Genomic DNA, 17300 nt, shown 5'->3' on the forward strand with positions numbered 1-17300 from the left:
ATGGCAACTGATCACCAAAACCCTACAACCAAGCAGCAGCAGTCAGGATCCAGTGCTTTCAAGGTGCACAAAAGAAACATAACATTATTTTAGAAAGGTATAGAAACAGAGTATCATGGAACATGTTACATATATTACTTTCTCTGAGGGTAGACATTGTTAGTACAGTATCTGAATGAAACAGAAGAGAAATATTGCTCTGTTTTTTCCTTATTTTAATTGTGCTTTTATTTCATTTGAACTGTAATCTTTAATCTGTCCACTCTAATGCACTTTGCGAATTTGCAACTAAAATGAAAAGTTTTACTATAATATAATAATAATAAGAAGAAGAAGAAGAAGAAATAGATTAACACAAATCTTTTCCTTTTTATCATCATCATTATTATAAATCATTCTTCTCTCCTGTTTTCGCCGGCTCTCCCTCAGCTGGTAATCTACGAACAGGAAAACTTCCAAGGTCGCTGCCATGAGCTGACTGGGCCCTGTAACAACCTCCAGGAGGCGGGCGTGGAGAAAGTGGGCTCGATACTGGTGCTGTGTGGACCGTGAGTGTGTGTGTGAGAGAGACAGAGAGAGAGAGAGAGAGAGAGACAGAGAGAGAGAGAGAGATGCAATGATTGTGGGCAAATAGTTGGACTAATGTAAGATGTAAATAAATGGGTAGGCTTTAAACTGAGTTTTCGGAAAAATGTGTTTTATAATATTACACTATACTTTTGGTCTAAATTACTTCAAAAATAGAAAACTGAATATGTTATTTATATATTTATATAAAAGTATGTTTGTTCTGTCAGTGGGTGGGGTTAGTGTAACTCATAGGCCAAACCAAACATCCTTACAGGCCAGCTTTGGCCTAAAGGTTTAGGGTAACGGGTCATGGATTCTGTGTGAATGACAGAGAGAGAGAGAGAGAGAGAGAGAGAGCTGCAATAATAGTGGGCAAATAGTTAGACTAAAATTGGACCTGTGTGTATATGTAAGTTCATATGTTCATATGCATAAATGAAAATTAGGGTGCGTATAGAAATAAACAATGCAGGGCTGTTTGCAATGTTTGTGGTGGGCAAAAAAGGCAGTTTACAAATAAATACAGCACGTATGCTTCAATTCAAGTTTTTATAAATGTATTTTATGATATATTACTCTATATTTTGGTCTTAAATACTTCAAAAATACATAATTGAACATGTTATTCATATAGTATGTTTGTTCCGTCATTGAGTGAGTGGGTGGGTGACTCATAGGCCAATCCAAAGGTCCTTACAGGCCAGCTTTGGCCTACGAGTCTCACTTTGGGCAGCACTGGTTTAGGGAAAGAGGTCATCAGTTCTGTATGAACAACTGAGAGAGAGGGAGAGTGAGTGAAAAGACTGTGTTAGTGTGGTGAGAGTCTCTGTGAGGGTCTGACTCCCGGTTCCGTGTTCTCTGTGCTGAGTGTAGGTGGGTGGGGTATGAGCAGCCCGGCTGTAAGGGGGAGCAGTTTGTGTTTGAGAAGGGCGAGTATCCTCGCTGGGATGCCTGGACCAATAGCCGACGCAGCGACTGCATCTTCTCCTTCCGCCCCATTAAAGTGGTAACTACCAAACTTCTCTCACTGACTCACATTTACTCACCTCAGCACATGACCACAACCTTCCTTTCTCCTCTTTGTTTAAATATGTATATATGATATATATGATCTATATAACCCATTCAACTGCAGTAGTCCACTCCTCACGCTCATAACCAAACTGGCCATATTAACTAGGTGTGTTTTAGGGGCTGCAGCCACCAGGGGGCTCTGTGAGCATGGAAGTGAGAAGAATTGTCATTCAGTACTGTCTTCTCGGTTTATCAGACGCTAGGAGCTCTCTTGGTCAAGCCCAAAAATAGTAGTTTTCTTTGGAGCTTCTGTGCAAAATCGTTTAGTTCAGTGCTCTTAGTCGCTTGTAAATGCGTAATAATTTTAAACAGAAAAATGTGCTCATTTACCCAACACAGAACTGCGTATATACTCCAACACTGCTATTTTTGAGCACCTTTGAACTCTACTTGTCTTTCCGAACAGTGTCTTATGTACTTTCAGTGCTTCAGTGGGCTGATCTGCACACCAACCAATCAGCACTCAGTAACAGTAATGCTAGCCAATCAGCACATAGCAGCAGTAGTGCCAACCAAACACACTCAGTAGCAGTAATGCCAACCAATCAGCCCTCAGTAGCAGTAGTGCCAACCAATCAGAGTGCAGTAGCAGTAATGATGGCAAATCAGAAATCAGTAGCAGTAATGCAAACCAATCAGCACTCAGTGATAGTAATGCCAGCAAATCAGCACTCAGTAGCAGTAATGCTAACCAATCAGCACTCAGTAGCAGTAATTCTAACCAATCACCATTCAATAGAAGTAATGCCAACCATTTAGCATTCAGTACCCGTAATAGAACCAGCCCTCAGTAGCAGTGATGCCAACCAATCAGTATTCAGCAGCAGTAATGCTAACTAATCAGCAAGTAATGGCAACAAATCAGCACTCAGTAGCAGTAATGCTAACAAATCAGCACTCAGTAGCAATAATGCTAACCTATCAGCACTCATTAGCAGTAATGCTAATAAGTTTAGCACTCAGTAGCAGCATCTCTTTTGGTAAATTTCTTCCTCACTTTCTGTCGTTTTGCCATTTCAGGACAGCCAGGAGCACAAGATCGTGCTGTATGAGAACCCCAGCTTCGCAGGGAAGAAGATCGAGATCATAGATGATGATGTGCCCAGCTTCCACGCTCACGGCTACCAGGAGAAGGTTTCTTCAGTCCGAGTGCAGAACGGCACGTAAGTGCAACTGCATTCACCACAGTGCAGAAAGTACAGGCTCCTGATGTTGATATGTTTTGTAGGACTATTGCTGGGCTGTGCAATTTTTACAGGCCGCTGGTAAAAATCTAATTCAACCTACTGAGAAACTGTAGAACACAGTTTAATGCCCACATTTAGGGTGAGTTATTAATCCAAATCATATTTGTTTTGTGTACGAAATAGAACTGGGTGGCCTGTGTGATTAGTTTTAAGCAATGTGTGCTGTAGCAACCAGAATGTTGTGAGTTCAAATCCCAGGACCCTCAGGTTTTTCTCTTGGATGAGACGCTTAACCTTTCATTGTCCCAGAACAGGCAGCCAAATTTCCTTTGTATGATCAATAAAAATCTAACATGATCTCAACTTTGAACAAAGATTCTCATTAGGTTGAATGAGATTCTGTAAAGCTTATCTATACAAATTACTGAACAGTTTATATTAATTACTGAACAATAAGTCTCAAGATTAATAACTGAATAAACTTAGAGTTTAAACTATCACGACTAAACTATCACACAAGATTTTCTCTTATATTCTAGTATGTGATGCACTTTCTCCTCCTGTTTCCCTCACAGCTGGGTGGCCTACCAGTACCCTGGCTACAGAGGCTATCAGTACCTGTTTGAGAAGGGAGAGTATAAGGAGTGTGCCGAGTTTGGGGCTCAGCTGCCTCAGATCCAGTCTGTGAGACGCATCCGCGACATGCAGTGGCACCAGAGAGGGGCTTTCCACCCCACCAACTGAGCTTCAACCCGCACCCTAACCATCTCCAGCCTTCTCCAGCCGTCACTCTTCTCCTCTTCGCCTCCTCTTCGCTCCTAAACGCTGATTTCTTCGATGCCCCATTGTGTCAGTGAATCTATGTGCTACTGCTAATGAATGAATAAATGATTTTGCGTTATGAGAAATGTGAACTGGTTTTGAGGCTTCATTTGGCTTTTTGCCTCTGTCAAAGCATCAGATTGCCGAATTTCTCAGCTACCACATTTTGCAATACTTTGTTATATATAATTGCCAAAACTTCAACTTGGTAGGCTGAATAATAACTGAGCACATTTTTTATTGACATTTTTACACAATTTCAAGAGTCTTTATACAGAAATAAGATATTTTTGAGAATTATGTGAACAAGAGGCAGGTAGAGTTTTCAGATTTCTTTGTTCTTTCAAAGAAAAGACTCAAACTAGTCAAACATTACCAAAGTTATCACTCAACCCCAACCAATTAAACCGAATCCAAATCATTAATAATAGCACTTTTTACAGTGGACATCACCATAAGACAGCTTTACAGGAAATTCAAGGTTCAAGGCAAGAAGAATGAGGATAAACCTTGAGAGGAGCCAAGACTCAAAATAGGAACCCGTCCTCTGGTCATCACCAAATAGCAAAATTACAATTACAATTAGAGTTTTGAGAATTATTAATAAAGAAACACAGTGATAATAACCGCAATTAACATTTTAATTGCCTTTTTGTTAATTTAGTGCCTTGATAAAGTGTCTAATTTCAGTAATTAGCAAACTTGCTTGCTAGTTAGCTTAACTTCAACTTTTATCCTGCTTACTTTAGCTTATCCCCTTAAAGGGCTACGGACCCACGGACAGGCCCAAAGTTTAATTATACAACTCTATAACCTGAGAACAGCTCCATTAGTTCGCACTGAAGTCCCTGACGTACTGAATAGTAAGTCTTTGTGTGTAATAAGCCTGAGACTTTAAGATGTTAACAAAAAGTGCCTACAGTTACACAGAAATCTGAATTTTCCTCTGATGAGCATGAAAAAATGAACAATAACTCTTGTTCTGGGAAGGCTAGCATGAATGCTAATAGCGATAGTTTCCTTTGTGTTCTGGTGCACATATTTGTGACATCACAGTGCCTGGCGACTTTATCCTAACCTGGGAGAGTAATAAATTCACTGAATTGTTGTTGGATCCATCTGCAAGTGACAGAGAAGACCATCGAGATCCTGTTGGTACCAATTTTATGCATCAACAGCCACAAAACTGAAACCGTGCCAGTGGATTTTCTTATGTTCAGCTCAGCAAAGAAACACAACAGATTGTTAGTTCTGTTTGGAGGTCTTTATGATTTGAACCTATTAAAACACAAAAATGGCAGTGAAAAAGTGTTTTACTGGTTGTTTCAGGATACAGAGAGATAAAAGTCTTTTAGCAACATGCTAAATATGAATGCACAGTGCAGCCTATGGGTTTTGGATAATGACACTATTTGTGGTTTGTAGCCCAACTAATCTGATTTGGCACTAAACCATGACAGCGAAGTTAACTCAGACATCTAGAGTTATCATTTTCGTTTTCATATATTACACTGTACACAACTACACAACTCATCACGTTTACATAATGACTAATATGACATTCTGTACGGACAGGTTTGCACTTTCAGTTTTTTCCTGTTTGTTTTATCAAAAATAAAAAAAAATGACACAAGATGTGCAAAACAAACTGTACACCCAACATTAGCACACACAACTTTTCATCAGATCAGACCACAATAAAATGTTCTATTTGCAAACATAATTGTGATATTTTTCACTTATGAGTGAAAAATACTTCCAGCTTGATTTTTTTTTATACCTGTGACTTTCAAGGGTTGACAGACAGTCTTATTACAACGGATCAAAAGTAACTGAAAAAATGAACAAAATCTGAAATGAAATCGTCAGTAACTGGTTGCCAATAATTTGCAACCAACATTACCAGATATTACAGTTCCATCAATAAATAAAAAATTAGCTCCAATGCCGTATTCGACACCATGTTTCACAGATAAGGAGGCCTGGATTTCTCTAAACTTTTCTGTTTCATTCTGTCTGTAAGACGTTATCCCAGATACCTCTGCTACATATATATATTACCAGTGTTCTTGTGTTTAGCATTTTTTGTCATAACTGAGAGTATATTTGGCCATTCTCTACTCTGGACTTCTATGGTCTGTTGGTAGTTTGCTATTGTTATACTGTATTGATCAAACAAGGGAAGACTTTCATTTTGCTGCCTAAAGTGGAGGCAGTGGTAGTTGCTAGTGGCTCAACCAGGAATATCAAGTCAGTCCTGGGATGTGAACTTGCAATAACCAACCAATCTGGCTATTGATTTTAACACATCTATCTATTAGATAACACATCTAATGTTTTCTCTCTCGATTTATCCTGATTTTAAGCATCATGATGGCCTATTTTACTGGCATTGACTACAAATGAGAAATTCTGCTTAAAACTATTGTGAAGAAAACTGTCATCAGTGCTGTTTGATATGCTGATACTAGAATTCAATTTTTGTCACACAGTGTATAAAAGGATAGGCTCATGGTTGGTTGGCCTTCTCTTCGTTGGTCATTAAGTCTTTTTGTTTTCTTTGGACGATGATTCACCTTATTCCTTGTATTTTCTCTTCTTCCTGGACCTCTGCTCTGGTGCTGTCCTCCTCCAGTTTGGGTCTCTTCATAAAGACATTCAGTGCTCTGAACCCTAGAGAACCAGCATTTCTCAAAGAGCCGATCCCAGAACTCAAAGATGATGTCATTGACGGTAGCAACCTATACATATTGCTAGTATTGGTCATCGTAAACGACGCTTCCGAATCATAATCGGAGCCACTGTCAAAACGGTCGTCTCCGCCCACTGTGGAAAGAAGTAAAAATAAGATGATTACACCTTTTGACATCAGCTGTCCTTTACATTATGAATGGACCATTTGTTTTTTTATGGCAGAGAAGATTTGCATTGATTGTGTCTTAATTTTGTTTATATTAAGTCAGTACCTGCCATTAAATAGCTGCTCATTTATAAAGCTACTTTATAAAACAATAACTAACTTGTATTAAGCATCTTCCACAGCAATTTTATTTGTGTTTTCACAACATCTTTGGTGTCCTTTATAATTCCCTTATTGAGTCTTATCATTAATTGGCTAATTAATTGGCTGCTCATAACTACTTCATTAAGCAGTGTTTTTAGCACTAGTTGGACGGCATAGAAAAAAATTGGTGAGTAAACATTTTGCATTATGAGACATTTTAGATGACACAAATGGAAATTTTGACAAATGGAGAATAATACTTATTATTATACACGAGAAAAAGCAGAGGAAGGTGAATCCTAGAAAAATATGAAGAAGCAAAACAAAATCGGAGGCAGATTACGAGGACCAACACTAAGATGGCCTTTTCCAGATGGAAAGCACTAATAAATGACAAATGTTTCAGAGTGATGCCGAAGTTGCCTGTTTTCTACTGGACAGGTAATTGAACTTACCAATGTACCTGACAGCCACTGTAGGTTCTACTACATGCTTGGAAAAAGAGGGGTGAGGGAGGAGGATTTAGTTGGTTGCAATCTGCAACCTCACCACTAGATGCTGCTAAATCTGGCAATACTTTTATTTGTGCACTAATTATCATAATCTTGTGCATAACCTTTCCTGAGTGTTGGGTCTGTAATATGTTTATCTTATATCAATATCTCAATATCTAAAGGCCTTATTTGAATATGACATTTGTATGAACTGTGCATAGAATGTATAATACACAAATAAAAGTGCTGTAGAAAATACTTTCATTCACCCTAAAACTGTGATGAGCAGTTAATTTTCCTCCACATTTTAACCCATCTGTGCAGTGAAACACCACATACACACTAGGGGGCAGTGAGCACGCTTGCCCAGAGTGGTGGGCAGTGCCCACAGTGCCCTGGGAGCAGTTGGGAGTTAGGTGCCTTGCTCAAGGGCACTTCAGTCATGTACTGTCAGCTCAGGGGCTCGAAACCTGCGACCTTCTGGTCACAGGGCCCAAAACTGGCCCAAAAAACAAAAACTCTGAATCTGCCATTTTCCTTGTAAGAAAAATGGCCTTTATTTAAAACAGGCAGCAGGACCAGCGACTGGCTTGGTAAGGCTTATTAAGAGCAGTCCAAGTGTATTATAATGTTAACTGAAGTTAAATTTAAAGAAACTTACTCGTTGGCTTCAAGTGCTGCATACTACGAGCTTTGTGAATATGCATATCAGAAAATGTCCATTTTTTTGTCGTGTCTGTAACTGTGGGCAGTGGACTCTTTTCATCCAAAGTGTCATCTGGGACGGCATCAGCAGCTCCCTTTTTTTGATCCATCTCAGTCAAGCCTCCTTTTCTCTTTTCATCCTCATCATGCTGGCTAAAGGCCATTCTATCTGTCCTGACGTTTAAATGCTCATGCTCTTTTGCATCCTCACAATGCCTTTGGACCTTCACCGGAGAAGGCTTTGGCCCTTGCACAGGTGAATACCCACCATTTTCCACCACCATCTCCTCTATCTTATCTAGCAGTTCCGTGACTTGAGCGCTATCACCGTTGTCCTGGTTGTTCAGGACATGGTACCTGTTCCTGCACATCTCAACAAGCCTCTGGAGAGCTTTCCCTTCACTCTCGATGTGCTCCTCTATGCTCCAGTCTCCTAGCCAGTCTCCACACGTGAACAGCACCATGGTGTGATTCCAAATCCTCTCGTCAAGAAGCTTGAGATGTTCCTCCAGGGTTCTCCTTTCGTTCTCTGTGAATGACGTATCTGTCTGTATAACGAGGAGCACAGCATGAGTTACACTCCGCATGACCTCCTGTTTGACAGATTCGGCAGTTAGTCCCACATAGGAACACTTCAACCAGCCTGGGGCCTCAACTAGAATGACCTGTCTGGTCCCTACTTTTCCTCGCCGGCTCACACAGTTGGAACTACTTGTTAAGCTAAACTCCCCACTGCCGAGAATAGTGTTTCCTGTGGAGCTCTTCCCAGAAGACATGCCCCCAAGCATCACAATCCTCAGATCGGTTAGATGATGTATTTCACCTATAAGGCAGAACAGGTGTAAGAAGGAATGTTAAACAACACAGCATACCAACCCAAAGTTGATCATTTATTATTGTCATTATGTAATGAAAACTTTTTACTTTTTATCCCCTACAAAACAAGACTGTACACATAATCCCTTATTCATTAAAGCTGCATAAATAGCACACACACATTTCCCAGTCTCACTTTATTTGGAGTCCACTATAGTCCCCTATAGATTATCTACAGATGTTCAGATTCTTAATAAACTATCTGTTGAAACTCAGTTGATTCTAAACAGTGGTGGGGTTACGGTTAGGATTTGGACCAGGGTGAGGGTTGGGTTTAGGTTTTGGGTTGAGGTTAAGGTTAGGGTTAGGATTAGTGCCAAGTTAAAAAAAAAATATGGCCAATTTAGTGGATATTTAGCTCAGTGTAACTTGAAAGTAAAATAAATATCTACAAAGCATCTACCATGTACTATCCAATTAAAGTGTAACCGATTTCCCTGACAGCAAGGGTGGACTGGCTATCATCTTTAAAAAAATGTTTTGTTTATTTCATATTTTCTACATTGCAGTTGTCATAACTTTAACACTAGAAAGTTTGGTCAATAGGGGGAGCAGCGCACTCACCGCTCGACCTCAAACTCCACCTACCAGCACAGCCATTGGCTCATGAGCTGCTGAATGCTGTAGCTTTATTGGCTCCCTGCCGAAATATCTGCAAGAATTGGGGCGAGTCTTATGTAAATGATATGTAAATTAGTTTCTGGTAGGCTGTGCTTGATTTTACGAGCTGAAGCTGATTTATCATTTGCATCATAACTGGTTTCCACATCGTGCAAAACTTTCATGAATCAGATGCAGAGTAGCTGTTGCGTCAATAAAAGCGGAGAAATCTTTGCAACTTTAATGAATAATGGCTTAACTTTTTACCAAATTCATCCAGACTTTAAACAAACTTTCTTTGCTTGTTTTGATTAGCTACAAACCCATAATAATTAATATAAAGTTACTTCCTGCTTTCTTTCCCCCACGTTTTTCAGTTTGAACTTTTACCACAAATGCACTCGATCAGCCAAGACATGTTTGGTGTCTACAGCTTGCTTCTTTAGTTTTGCTACATGGCTAATGTAGCTAATGCAGTCAACAAGCTTATGCACCACAATTAGCTTTGAGCCACCTGTATACATTGCACTGGGTACATATACGTCTAAGCAGAATGCAGTATCTTATGGTGTCCCGCAAGTCTCAATTCTAGGGCATACATTATTTCAAGTTTATATGCTTCCCTTGACTGGCATAATTAATACAAGTACAATTAGCTTTCATCTGAATGTAAACAACACTCTGTCTTTAGTGTATAGGCTGCTTGTTTGACTACATAGATAAAATTAATCAGTGGACGTCTCAGAATTCCGGGAAAAAAATACAATAAGACTACATAAAAGATATACTTTCATCACCAGTAATGGTTTATCACCAACTGACTGTGAAGGTTTTAATAACAGATCTTTAGAAATATATTGCTGTTGTTGAAGCACAATCTCATATCGCCAATATGGTAACTTTACAGGAGATCATAGAACCTAACCAAGTAATTTTAAGCTTTTCCTTTTAGCTCATTCATCATAACATTTTAGCATGTTGTGAAGGGCAGCTGGCATTTTCAAATTCTGAGTTTATTAAAGCTATTAAAGCATTTAAAATCATAGTCAACACTGGTCATAAAATGTACATCTTTTCTCTGAGCCTCATGTAACCGGTGTTCTTGCGCTACCAGTAAGGCGAGGAAGAATCGGTATCATACCCCTCAGCACTCTCAGTGTCTGTCTCTTCTCCATCATGTTTGACATTCTCAACTTTGCACGTTCCTCTCCTGCCTTCTGTTGTTTTCGCACTTCTTCTATTAAAAGGCTGTCGACCTCATAATGTTGCCCGCTGTTTCCTGCTACCATTTCCTCTACCTTCTGTAGGAGCTCTGTGACCTGACTGCCATCATCCCTGCAGTTGTTATTGAAAACGTGGTATCTATTTCCACACTTTTCCACGAGCCACCGCAGTGCATATCCTTCACTCTCGATGTGTTGCTCAATGCTAGTTTCTCCAAGCCAGTCTCCATAGGTAAACAGCACCACTGTGTGATCCCAGACTTCCGCTCCGAGAAGCTCCAGGTGTTCCTCGATTGCTTTTCTGTTCTGCATCGTGAATGAGCCGTCCGCTCGTATGACCAGAAGCAGGACATGAGGTCCTGGAGGGCATAGAGATGCACTGCACAAGAGTTCCTGCTTGTTTAGCGCTGGTGTGTCCTTTACGCTGTAGTTGTTCCACCAACCTGGAGCTTCTACCACAGTGACCAGCCTCCCTGCTACTTTTCCTTCTTTGATCACACACTTTGATGTCGTCCTTAAGTCAAACTCCTCTCTGCCCAGGATGGTGTTCCCTGCTGAACTCTTTCCTGAATGCCTGTGTCCAACCAGCAAAATTCTCAGTTCTTGTTGGGTCTGAGCTGTAAAAGTTATTAGAGAAAAAAGCCAGTGAAAGGAAGCCTGTAAAGCAAGTATGTTTTAGTGGCTTGTGTTAAAACAGAAATGGTTTTTATAAAACTTTAATTTGTACTTTTCTATCATCAAAATAATAATAAATAAAATTGACACTTGTGTTTTATCTTATATGCTTCTTTTCACTTTTAAGCTGAAAGTTTGCCCAAAACATTAAATTTACAAGCCAAAATGTGGTCGATCAGCCAAGACATGTTTGCTTCTTTAGTTTTGCACTAGAGCTATGAGGCTAATGCAGGTAGTGCAGCTAACAAGGTTAGGCAGGAGAATTAGCATTGTGCTAACTGAGCATGTTGCATTGGGTGCTTATACATCCAAGCAGCATGCAGCGTCTTGTGGTGTCCCAAATACAATAAGACTTGGATTCTGATTATCTGATTATCCTGTTCATGGATGGATTCATGAACAAACGCACAGACAAAAAACAGGCAGAGCTGTTTCTAAAGCTCAGTTAGGCCTGCTAGGCTAGCTTTTGCTTGGTGGTTAGCTTTATCTCGGTTTCTAACTCAAACACAGAGAGACAGTGATGGAACACAGTTTTGTTAAAGCTGTTTGGGCAGGACAACCAACGTCAGCCTTGTAATTAGATCGGAAGAGGAAAATATGGAAAAAATGTATTGGCCAGAGGACATTAGAAATACATTTTCATTAATATCCCATTTTTAGTGATGTCTCTGACCTCTCTCTGACCATTCCCTACTTAAAAAGTCTTCAAAATATTGGTTTTGACCACAGATCTACCCACTGGATTGGAAATGATCTCTTTGATAAACAGCACTGTGTGACCCCAAGACAAAGTAAATGAGAGTTACTGCTGGTGACTAAGGGGGTCCCTCAAGGTTCAGTCCTCAGGCCATTATTATTTGATATCTATATTAATATCCACCTCCATTATTGATTGCAAAGTACATTTACATGCCAATGATGCAATGCTGTACTACTCAGCTGACTATACTGGTACTGCAGTGGAAAACCTGCAGCATTCTTTTAATGCCCTACAATCATTTTTACAATTTTTGCAATCATAAACTACAAATGGTGCTGTGCAGAACTATGAACAATCAAAGAACACTTTGCCTAATGAAAGGGTTCTTTGTTTCATGAAAGGGTTCCTCAGATTGATGGAGAATGTGCTGTAGATGGTTCTGTATAAAACCTTTTTGTTCTATATATGTATAAAAAAGGTTCCTCTATGGTTACAAGCTTGACGTTGTCACAATAGAGGAACCCTTCTGGTGCTATATTGAACACTTTTCAAAAAGATACTATATAGAACCACCTACAATGCATTCTCCATCAATCTGAAGAACCCTTTCACCATGCAAAGAACGCTTTAATCATGCAATGTGTTCATTGAGTGTTCATGGTTCTAAATAGAACCATTTTCTATACTACTCTGAAAAAAATCGTTCTTCAAGGGTTCATTAGTAAAGAACCCCTTGACAATGCAACAAGCCCTTTAATCATCAATTAATTAAGGCAAAGAGCCTTTTAATCATGCAAAGTGTTCTTTGAGTGTTTATGGTTGTATATAGAACCATATTCTTTACTAAAGAACTCTTGAAGAACCATCTTTTTTAAGCATGTACCTGAATAGATCATCTTTGACATCATCACAGTGCACATATCAAAACAAAAAAATATTTTGATCTTATTGTATTTAGTTGTTGGTAGTCCTACATGCTTATCAAAAAGGGTTCTATATAGAACGTTTTTTTGATTCGTAACAATAGTGGAAACTTTTTGATGCCATAAAGAACCAGTGATTCTTTAAGAACCAATAAAGAAGTAGATTTCCATCATAAAGAACAATCTAACCATACAAACCACCACTTATGCATTCAAGTGGTTCTTTGAGTGTTCATGGTTCTATAAACACCTGCTGTTCTTTAGTTTAGAACCACGACAAACCTTTTTTTTTAAGAGTGCAGCTTTAAAGCAGCTCTTCTCGCAAATATTCTCTTACCTGTTTGACATGTAAGGGCTTGTTTCTGCGTCTGTGCTCTGATCAGTCTTTCCGCTGCTTTCATTTCATCCGTTCTTCTCTGGACTCCTAGGTCATGTAAAGTCTTACAGTCCACCTCAAAATGACGTCCACCGTTTCCCATCACCATTTCTTCAATCTTCTCCAGCAGCTCCTTCACCTGCCTGGAGTCCCTCTTCTTATTATTTAACACATGGACTCTGTTCCCACATTTCTCCACGAGCCACTGGAGGGCGTGTCCTTGACTCTCAATGTGCTTCTCGACTGTGGTGTCTTCAAGACAGTCTCCAAAGGTAAATAACACCATGGAGTGACTCCACACACTGTCAGTCAGAAACAAGCCCTGACGTTCCTCCAGTGCTCTTCTGCACGTCTCTGTGAAGCGAGTGTCCAGGCGGACCACTAGCAGCACTGCATGAAGTCCTGGAGGACACAGAGACGCACTGAGTACGATTTCCTGAGCGTTTAAATTCGGAGTGTCCTTCACTCTGTAATTCCTCCACCAGCCTGGAGCCTCAATCGCAGTGAGCGCTACTCCCTCAGCTTCTCCTTGCCTCTTCACACACTGAGCGGTCTTCAGACTCGGCCCTTCGCTGCCCAGGATGGTGCTTATGGATGAACTCTTGCCTGCTGCTTTATTGCCCAGCAGTAAAATCCTCATATCAGTAAGACACTGTGCGTCCTCTGCAAGCAGGAAAAGAGGCTTAAATTCAACATTTAGAAGTCAAGATTTGTTACTGTTGCTTTGCTGTACTATTTAAAAGCATTTACTCAGGATTATGTATGTCATTTCCAGTCAGTATAGCTTTTCAGATTAGCCAGTCTGGTATTTCTTTATATCGCTGCTGTCGGAACAAAACCTCATATCTCCAAAATGGAAACTTTACAGGAGAAGCAAAAAACCTTCTTTACTTTTAATGTAAGTCAATGGAACCAGACTTTCTTCAAGTCATTTTGAGCCGTTTCTTTTGGTTGATTCATCATGAAATTTACATCCAATGTAAAGAGCAACAGGTATTTTTCAAATTATGACAAAACCTGAAAAACGCTGAAAGTTGAGGTATGAGGTTTCGTTCTGACAGCAACGATATAGAATATAAAGTGTTCTATATAACAAACTATAACCTCTGTAACTTTTATAATAATCATTTATTCATTTTACTACAGTTGTCTTATGTGTATTAGTTGTACTTGAATATACACATAAAATGTTTTGCCCTCTGAAGTCAAAGCCCTTCTTGTAGCTCTGGAGTGGTCAGCCATCCTGAAGAAGCCCGTAAGACGCGAACTCCTCAGTGCTGCTCACTGTGTGCAGTGCTGCATCATTTATTGGTGCCTTTTGACATGATAGTTCTTTACTCAGCATTTTATTCCCTCTAATAAAATTCCCTCTCCACAGCACTAAGAACATTTACAACATCAGGCGGTGTGTTAACCGGGTGTTAATCAGCGTGATGTTAACACTCATCACCATAACATTAGCAACACTGCAGCAACACTCATTCTGGAGAAGTAGTTGGCAAAGTTGCTTTTATTCTTTCATATTAATTCCAGCTCTTATTTTACTAAATATTAAGACAGTCCTGGAAATTATAAGCTCCAATTGTCAGTTTTATTACATGTAAAAACATCACTCGCTGGTTAACGCTGGTACCTGTTGTTTTCTTTTTTTAAATGAACAGACCCTGCTGCATATTTTACAGTGGTTAGGGTTGCCAAAATCCCCCCAAAGACCTCAAAGTTTGCATAAAAGCCGGCCAACAGAAGCTGCAACTTTCTAATTTTCTCCCACAAAACAAGCCTAATTCAGAAGGGAAAATTGCAAACCTGGCAACCCTGATAGTGAGCTGTACCAAACAGTATGTAAATCTCACATATGATGGAACAAAAATGTTGAGAATAGACTTAAGAGACCCAAAGGGGATAGAAAGGGGGGCAGTCATGTTATAAGAGGGATGGTTTTTGTCTTTTTTTTTGACCCCTCAGATCAAACCCAGAAAACAAGACTAGACACAACAACAACAGGGCAGTTTTTTTGCTATAAGTGTTACCACTTAGCACCGTTACGCCTCAAGGGGTCCTGTGAGTATTTATTTATTTATGTATTTGTTTATTTTTTTATTTATTGTCAGTCATGGAATTAGCCCACAAAAAATGTTATGAAAATATCATGAAAGACTTTTTAACGACCCCAAAATAAGTATGATTACTGTACATAATCGTAAATTATGCATCACATGTTGTAATTTTTTGTTTTGTATTCATTTATAGAGATCATTTAATTATAGATTGTTTTCCCTGTATGTTATTACTTAGGTTATTTAATGAATCATAATTACTTAAACTTAACAATTTTCATAAATGCTAACTGAAAAATTAAGTATTAATTAATTGACATTCTTACATACAAAATAATATAACTGGAGTGAGTGGAGGGCCCCCACAAAGGGTTTCACTTATGGTCCCTCAGAAGACTCAAGACCCGACTTGGACTCCCAGTGACTCGAGACTTGATTCAGACTCGCACCTCAGAGACTCGAGACTTGATTCGGACTCGCACCTCAGAGACTCAAGACTTGATTCAGACTCGCACCTCAGAGACTCGAGACTTGATTCGGACTCGCACCTCAGAGACTCGAGACTTGATTCGGACTCGCACCTCAGAGACTCGAGACTTGATTCGGACTCGCACCTCAGAGACTCGAGACTTGATTCAGACTCGCACCTCAGAGACTCAAGACTTGATTCGGACTCGCACCTCAGACACTCGAGACTTGATTCAGACTCGCACCTCAGACACTCGAGACTTGATTCAGACTCGCACCTCAGAGACTCGAGACTTGATTCGGACTCGCACCTCAGAGACTCGAGACTTGATTCAGACTCGCACCTCAGAGACTCGAGACTTGATTCGGACTCGCACCTCAGAGACTCGAGACTTGATTCAGACTCGCACCTCAGAGACTCGAGACTTGATCCAGACTCGCACCTCAGAGACTGGAGATGTGATTCAGACCAGCAACTCAGAGACTCGAGACTTGACTTTGTCTCAGATCCCAGAGACAAAAACACTTGATTTGGGCTCACATCTCATAGCCTCAAGACTCAACTTAGACTCACCTCAGAGACACAAGACTTGATTCGGACTCAATTCTTAGAGACTCCCAGAGGCTCAAGACATGATTTGGACTCACACCTCAGAGACTAAAGACTTGATTTGGACCCAAACCTCAGAGACTCGAGACTTGACTTGGGCCCAAACCCCAGAGACTCGAGACTTGATTCAGACTCGCACCTCAGAGACTTGAGACTTAATTCGGACTCACACCTCAGGGATTCAAGACTCAACTTTGACCCAAACCTCAGAGACTCAAGACTTGATTTGATCTCGCACCTCAGAGACTTAATTCAGACTCACACCTAAAAGACTCGAGACTCAACTCGAACCTGATCCTAAGAGACTCAAAACTCAATTTGGACCTGAATCTCAGAGACTTGAGACTTGATTCAGACCCGCACCTCAGAAACTCGACTGCAACTCACACCCCAGAGACTCAGGACTTCACTTGGACCCAAACCCCAGAGACTTGATACTGGACTCAGACTCACACCCCAGAGACTTGAGACTTGACTTGGACTTAAACCTCAGAGACTTGAGACTCAGAAGTGAGAAAAGAGATTAACAGTAAAGAAGCTGAAACAGCACAAAAGAATGAATTTAAACCCCTAGAAGGAGAACTAGGAGCTAACTGTTAATGACTAAAACAGAACTGAGTAATATACATTATCAGAAGTATTATCATTTCACTCCAGTTCCTGATCAACTCGAACTAGTCACTACTCACCTCTTATTCCAGAACGACCACCCTAAGCACTTGCGATACTACATATACATACGTACACTGTATGGTAGGTATACTCTGTGTCAGTACAGTGTGTCAGAATCACAGTTAAGCCGGGTTTCTCATGGCTTTCTATGATCTTACCTGGAGCAGACTTGCTGCTAGAGGGACAACATGCTTCATTCATTCTGTTCTTCTCTTTCTTGCCTGGTGCTCTTCTCTGCTGAAGGAATCGCTCACAATAACAACC

At 40.1% G+C, this 17300-nt stretch overlaps 2 protein-coding genes across 2 annotated transcripts; one reads left to right on the forward strand and one right to left on the reverse strand.

Annotated features, from left to right (window-relative positions):
- On the forward strand, nucleotides 1–3575 carry crybb2 (crystallin, beta B2). Its single transcript, XM_036578183.1, has 5 exons — nucleotides 1–63; nucleotides 430–548; nucleotides 1444–1576; nucleotides 2665–2807; nucleotides 3407–3575. Exons 1-5 carry the CDS (start codon nucleotides 1–3, stop codon nucleotides 3573–3575), a joined length of 627 nt encoding a protein of 208 aa, XP_036434076.1.
- A 2219-nt stretch (nucleotides 3576–5794) lies between these two features.
- LOC118813036 (GTPase IMAP family member 8-like) lies at nucleotides 5795–17297 on the reverse strand. Its single transcript, XM_036578170.1, has 5 exons — nucleotides 17195–17297; nucleotides 13191–13892; nucleotides 10474–11172; nucleotides 7813–8679; nucleotides 5795–6479 (listed from the first exon to the last, which is right to left on the reverse strand). The coding sequence occupies exons 1-5, from the start codon at nucleotides 17235–17237 to the stop codon at nucleotides 6226–6228; spliced, it is 2565 nt and encodes an 854-aa protein (XP_036434063.1). The 5' UTR covers nucleotides 17238–17297; the 3' UTR covers nucleotides 5795–6225.
- Nucleotides 17298–17300: the final 3 nt, after the last annotated feature.

This window comes from Colossoma macropomum, unplaced genomic scaffold (genome assembly GCF_904425465.1).
Source record: "Colossoma macropomum unplaced genomic scaffold, Colossoma_macropomum, whole genome shotgun sequence".
Taxonomy (NCBI): Eukaryota; Metazoa; Chordata; class Actinopteri; order Characiformes; family Serrasalmidae; genus Colossoma; species Colossoma macropomum.

Coding starts and splice junctions, on each gene's coding strand:
- LOC118813036 (XM_036578170.1), bottom strand. CDS start 17,237: ATGAATGAAGCATGTTGTCCCTCTAGCAGCAAGTCTGCTCCAG. Junction 8,680..10,473: donor GACACTGAGAGTGCTGAGGG/GTATGATACCGA, acceptor TCTGCCTTATAG/GTGAAATACATCATCTAACC. Junction 6,480..7,812: donor GCAGCACTTGAAGCCAACGA/GTAAGTTTCTTT, acceptor TTCTTTCCACAG/TGGGCGGAGACGACCGTTTT.
- crybb2 (XM_036578183.1), top strand. CDS start 1: ATGGCAACTGATCACCAAAACCCTACAACCAAGCAGCAGCAGTCAGGA. Junction 64..429: donor CAGGATCCAGTGCTTTCAAG/GTGCACAAAAGA, acceptor GCTCTCCCTCAG/CTGGTAATCTACGAACAGGA. Junction 2,808..3,406: donor GTCCGAGTGCAGAACGGCAC/GTAAGTGCAACT, acceptor TTTCCCTCACAG/CTGGGTGGCCTACCAGTACC.